Here is a 6,642-nt window from a genome sequence, read left to right as displayed (position 1 = left end):
CAGTTTGACAGCAGTAAATGATACTCTGTGAAATGCAGAAATGGCTCTGCACTGTAATAAACCCTTGGGCTGTAAAAAAATACATAAAAAAATTAGCACTACAGAAAAGGAGGGTGTTACCAACAACAGAGACGGAGCACAGGTGAAGAGGGTGGAGCTAAGTAACCAACAAAGGTGTGACCTAGACAAACACAAGCAGGCTTAGTATACAGTACACCATAAGAACATTCTCTAGAAACAAGAAAGAGGACAAATAAGATGTACCGGTGACACTGTATAACATGGGACAGAGTGATGTATACAACAATGGGATATAATCTCCATCATGGAGATGATACTATCTGAATAGAGACAACTGAGACACAAGGAAGGCTGAAAATCAAGGAGTAAGACTACCTACAACTACAGTGTCCAGCAGGTAGGCCAATACAGACCTGTAGACAAAACCAACAGTGAATGTGACTTAGTCTTGTACTGTAGTCTTGTTTACAAGGCAGGCCCACTTGTGGAATTAGCTGTCAGATGATTTAGTAATTTATCTATTGTGAATTAGTTTATATTATAAAGTACACAGAACACATATGATGATGTCAAAACATTCCACAATTATATCAAAGAAGGACAAAAGACACTATATAGAGAGCATTACACTACAGTTCAAATGTTTGGGGTCAGTGTGATTCTTTAATGTTTTTGAAAGTCCCCAAAAGACTATTTATTTGAATATTATCACAATTTAAAATGACTGTTTTCTTTTTTAATATATATTTTTTTAATGTAATTTATTCCTGTGTTGGCAAAGCTGAATTTTCAGCATTACTCCAGTCTTCAGTGTGACATGGTCCTTCAGAAATCAAGTAACATTTCTTATTGTCATTATTGAAAACAGTCTTGATACTTAATATTTTTGGTGGAAACTGTGATACATTTTTTTGATGAACAGAAAGTTAAAAAGGAACGGCATTTATTTGGAATAGAAATCTTTTTTTTTTTTAATTGTAAATGTCTTTGCTGTCACTTTGATCAACTGAATCTTTGCTGAATAAAAGTAAATAATATTTTTTTTAGATACACTATATTAAATACATTTACTAAGTCAAGATATTTACATAATATATCTCAGTTGCTTATGTGAGTTTCCTTATGTGCCTCTGTTTATATGACGTGTCATTGTGTAGTCTTTAAGAATGAAAAATGCAGACAAACAGGTTGAGCATCATAATCTAAATAAAAAAGCCATTCCGTGTATGTGTCAGAATTTGAGCTAATACAGCGGCCTTTTACTTTACAGTCTGAAAACACATTTAGCCACACTTACAGGCCTAGAAAGAACACATTCATCTAGTAGCACAACACAAATGACAATTACAGCTATGAACACACAAAGTATTGCAAATGCTAGTACTTTTGTACTGACATTTAGAAACCATTAGATTGGGTGTTCACTGTTTGTTCACAAAAGATGTCCTCTCATATTGCACACAGAGCACAAGTGTGTAGTGTAGCGTCTTTGAGATTATACTTACAAAACACTCTCATCATGTAAACACATAGAATTCACATATTTACATATGAAATGTATTTCCTACTATTTTTCCTATTTTCTCTCTGTGGTTGTTCCCGAAAAAAACAAACTCATTTTTACTGGAATGAACACTGATGATGAGGTGATGATTTGTCTCTATTACCCAAAGCCTTTTATGCTGATTAGAAAGACTGATCATGTTACACTGACCCAGAATTCAGTATGATGTTTTATACTGCCGTTATAAGAGATTTTTAGAAGGTTTCAATTTTAAACACTTAAAATCCACATTGTTTCAGTGTTCTCCGTATTTGGAAAGCAACATGAAACACAGTGCTATACTTTGGTAAACAAGTAAGTAGTTAATTTAAAAAAATCTCCAACCTTTTAAATCCACGTTCTGTCTCTGCGCAGGATGGCAACCTCTTCAAGTTCTGTGTATTCTGAATGTAAACCTGGAGACACATTGTGTGGTGAGTAATCATGTCTGTCAGATAAAACAAAGGCACCATCACCATTTGACAAGTATGTCTCCAAAGTTGTAAGCTAAAATTTCAAAAATATCACTCTTATTCCATGTCAACATGTGATCTGCTCCCTCAGAGATCCGTGTTTATGAACAGGAAGTGATAATCGTACCGGTGTTGTTTTTGATGAGTTTCTTGGGCACACTGGTGTTTCTCCTGCTGCTGAGGTTCTGTCCTGAGAAGGTGGATCACCTGCAACCCAGGTCCAGTCGAGCAACCAGGACTAGGAGAAACTTGCAAGGCATTGATGGTCAGTGCCTGCATATATATTCAGGAAACAACATGCCAAGAGTGTCATAGATAAAAGTTGAAAATATGTTTATATTGCTAATCAAATACTATTTTAGATTAGTATTATTTTGGTGGTTAATTTTGGGAATTTATTTATTTATGTTGTATTACTGTCACATGATTATGAAATTATGATAATATGATCATCGTATATTTATTTTCTTCAGGATATTCCCAATTGGGTTTTTATTTAAGGATAAATCCACTCATACTATTAATACTAATTTTAAGGTTTAGCTGCTGCTAAAAAAATACAATAATACATGTTTGCCAATCTTTCACATTGTTTTCACATTATCTTTTCACATTGTTCACTTCTCTTTATTTCTTCTTTAAGGTTTTGGCAGTATATAGTTCAATGTTTTGTATTATATGCAAAAAACTTGCATGTATGTTATGTTACATGTATGATGCATAACAAAATTGACGTGTACGTTTCAAAATTGCATGAAAAGTTAATCACAAAAATGTAATTCTTAATTAATAACATACATATAGAATGTCTGTACATAATACAGGTATTAAATATTTGCTTTAGTGTTAAGCACAAATGTTGCATCTCAAATGCAAACCACTGTGTTTGCGTGTCATGGCAAGGGCGTATAAATCACACCTCTTATCTACACATTGAGATGGGTTTGCACAAAATGGTTTTGATACTGACTTCAAGTAAGCAAACATGATATTTGATGGGTAATATATTTGATTAAGTATCCTGTTCTGTTTTTTTTCATACTTTTGATTCATTGAATCCCACCTAAACAATTATTTTTTTATCTCCCTATACGTAGCTCCTCTGGGTCTGAATGCTCTTGAAGGTGAGCCCATAGCATTGGACACTACATCTTACATGACGTTCAACCCAGTTCGAGACTCCTATAGGCATGAACGTGACTCATTCAATGCCAACAATGTGGCCTTTACTGATGGCGGAGGCTCTTTTGGCGCCGCAGCTTCAGCCTTCACAAAGCCCAGGGAACTTCCACGACAGCGACTGCCCGAGAAATTCAAAGGGGTGTCTCCTCTCCCAGCATCATACTCTCTGAAGTCAGACAGCTCTGTCTCACTCTACAGGGCTCGTATGGAAAACAGAAATGTGGTTCTGCGTGTACTTAAAGGTGCCCAAGTGATTTATGATATAGTCATAACATCTGACTGAGATCTTGAATTCCAGTTTCAATCTCCTTTTTTCATTCTTATACTCAGATTCAGCCAGTAACCAGGAAAGTCAGTCATTCTTGGGCTTTGCGTCCTTCCTTTCCCAGTTAGGGCCCCATCCCTTCTTACCGGAGCTTCTGGGAGTTATATCCCTGCGAGCTCCTCTCATTACTGTTATTGAAGAGATGGAGAACAGAGATCTGCTCGGATTCCTGTGGAGGTGTAGACAGGTAAGAGGTTTGATCAAGATGTTTTAGAACAGGTAGCAGCTTTACATAGGTCATAATTCTTATAGGGTCACCGACACCAGGGAGAAAAATGCAAAGATCTGAATAAAAATAAAAAAAATAGCAAAATAGCAATAAAATATAAAAAAATTTTAATAATGGAAAATCAATTGGTACAGAGCCCAGGGTTGGTACATGCAGGGCAAAAAACGTCTAAATGAGAGAGAGAGAAAAAAAAGCAAAATAGCAATAAAATAATATGAAATAAACTGGTACAGAGCCCTGTATATGACATGCAGGGAAAAAATTAACAAGATATTGTGGCCAATAATTAATAATTAGTTCCCTTGATTTAGTTAAATCAAACTAATAAATAGTAGGAACAAATGAATAAGTTATGGGAACAAATTCTTAAATTGTGGCTATATCTGTTTTTTTCTTTTGCATATTTATCGACTTTTGAAAGTTCTAAAATGCTTCCTATATCTTATGTTGTTGATCTCAAAGGTTGTGCATCTAAATAAACTTATTTTGTTGCAAATTCATTTGTCATTTGGTATTAAACAGGATAACGTTGGACCAGACGGCATGTATCAGATGACAGAGAAAAAGATATTCACCATGGCTTCACATGTGTCCTCTGCATTGGTGAGCACAATGTTGTTATCACCACCTACTCAGTGTCAAAATCCAAGCATTCTGGCATTTGAAGTGGCAATATAAGCATTAGTTGGAACAAATATGACACCAATCATGGTGTTTTGCTCAGTTTCAAGTATGGACATTCTTACTTCTTTCTCTGTAGGACTTTCTCCATAGCAAAGACCTTCTCCACTGCAACATCAAGGCTCAAAGCGTGTTAGTCAGCAGGATTTGTACCGCAAAACTCTGGGGGTTGGGTGATTTGTATGCGAGGACTTCAGCAAGTGCTAATAACAGTGAAGATCCTGGGATAAAAAAGTGGCAGGCTCCCGAGCTATTGGCCAAGAGACCAGCCACTCCGAAAAGTGATGTGTAAATAAAAAGCACAACACATGTTTTCAGGAAAAACAACATTCACATTTTCACCTCAAATACCTGTGTTTCTTGATCTTTTTGACAGTTGGTCATTTGGGCTGCTACTGTATGAAATGGTGACTCTTGGTGAGTCTGCTGTCCTTTTCTTTTGGAATGATTTAAGTTGACTGTATCTTGCTTAGAATGATGAATAAATCTGACCTTTAACTTCTCTCACATTTTTGTTTATCCTATTCTTTATACTTTCAGGTGAGGTCCCCTTTGCTGAAATCCCAGCAAAGGAACTTCTACAGTATCATCAGCGAGGGAAAACCCTGAAGAAACCAAACAACTGCTCCAACTCACTGTAAATGCACCTTTAGAATTATTGTTTTGTAAAATTATTGTATTGCATTTTTTATTTATTGTATTTTAATTTACTGCTTATATAATGTGTATGTTCAAAATAAACAATTATTGCTACTGCTTTTCTCCAGTTACTCACTTATCAAAGCTTGCTGTCAGTGGAAGGAGCACGACCGCCCCTCATTGGCTGAGGTCAGGCGTAAACTCCAATCAGGAGAGAAGAGTGCCAATGACAGCAGTGTTATCCGGGTGCCTGAGCCAATCAATACTGAACAATATCTGAAGGAAGCGGGATATGGAGAATCCAACAACTACACCATTTTCTAAACTCCACATGACTCTACATAAAAACATCACATCTATATGAATATATTATTTTATGTTTGTGGTGTAAACTGTGCTTCACCAGTGCTTCCTGCTGAGTGAATTGACTGTTGACCAGCCATACTGACATTAAAGAATTTGAATGTATGAAATGTTAATTTTAGAGAATGTTTACAGATATTATCTTTTCTTTAAAACGCATTGAACAAATTGCAGTGTTGCCAAATTCTAGGATTTTATTTATGTTGGTCAAATGGCTCTTTTGTTGTACAGTTAGATATTTGAACCGGATGCTTTGAAACGGTGTAGTTTAAAGCAATAAACACTGAGAAGGTTCAAAATTACTTGACTGATCTGATCAAGCTAAATTTAGATAAATTTTTCAGGACAGACAAATTAGCATTAGAAGAGGGTTGTGGCTAGAAGGGATATAGCAAAAACCGGAAGCTAACAATAAATTGAATTTTCTACCTATTAGATTGTGTTTTAACGTCTACACCTACCCAACCCTAAACCTACCCCTTACAATAATGCAAAAATAGTCATTATTGTTGTACAGTGTGAGAAAAATTACGCTATATTGATGTGCGCATGCCCAGTAGTTTTTGCTGTATACCACCATCTAGCCTTAAACGTAGAAGAGCCAGGTTAATGATGCAGTCTTGTTTAAAGGGTTAGTTCACCCAAAAATGAAAATTCTGCCATTAATTACTCACCCTCATGTCGTTTCAAACCCGTAAGACCTTCGTTCATCTTCGGAAACACAAATTAAGATATTTTTGATGGAATCTGAACTAAGAATATCCGCTGGACGTAAAACACAGAACAGCATACATTGTTTACGTCCAGCGGATATTCTCCAAAATGGCACCAGGGTGATGCGGAGGAGACGAATTGTTGAATAAAGTCGTTTTTTTTTTTCTTTTGTGCACAAAAAGTATTCTCGTAGCTTCGTATAATTGCGGATGAACCACTGATGTCACATTGATTATTTTACAGATCTCCTTGCTATGTTTCTGGACTTGGGAACATTTCAGTTGCGTTGCTGTGTATGCAGGGTCAGACAGCTCTCAGATTCCATCAAAAATATCTTCATTTGTGTTCCGAAGATGAACGAAGGTCTTACGGGTTTGAAATGACATGAGGGTAAGTAATTAATGACAGAATTTTCTTTTTTGGGTGAACTAACCCTTTAAAGATACGATTTCCAGCCCATGCTGAGTCTGAC

General features: G+C 36.1%; 1 protein-coding gene across 1 annotated transcript; it reads left to right on the top strand.

Moving 5' to 3' along the window:
• Positions 1 to 240: 240 nt before the first annotated feature.
• Positions 241 to 5,577, top strand: LOC107672192 (tyrosine-protein kinase STYK1-like). The gene is made up of 10 exons (XM_016465287.1): positions 241 to 418; positions 1,940 to 1,998; positions 2,129 to 2,302; positions 3,135 to 3,461; positions 3,550 to 3,731; positions 4,296 to 4,376; positions 4,534 to 4,742; positions 4,831 to 4,871; positions 4,995 to 5,091; positions 5,222 to 5,577. Exons 2-10 carry the CDS (start codon positions 1,941 to 1,943, stop codon positions 5,415 to 5,417), a joined length of 1,365 nt encoding a protein of 454 aa, XP_016320773.1. The 5' UTR covers positions 241 to 418; position 1,940; the 3' UTR covers positions 5,418 to 5,577.
• Positions 5,578 to 6,642: the final 1,065 nt, after the last annotated feature.

This window comes from Sinocyclocheilus anshuiensis, unplaced genomic scaffold (assembly GCF_001515605.1).
Source record: "Sinocyclocheilus anshuiensis isolate Anshui unplaced genomic scaffold, SAMN03320099.WGS_v1.1 scaffold902, whole genome shotgun sequence".
Classification (NCBI taxonomy): Eukaryota; Metazoa; Chordata; class Actinopteri; order Cypriniformes; family Cyprinidae; genus Sinocyclocheilus; species Sinocyclocheilus anshuiensis.
The sequence above is the reverse complement of the archived record's forward strand: the minus strand, read 5'-3'. Positions and strand labels throughout refer to the sequence as shown.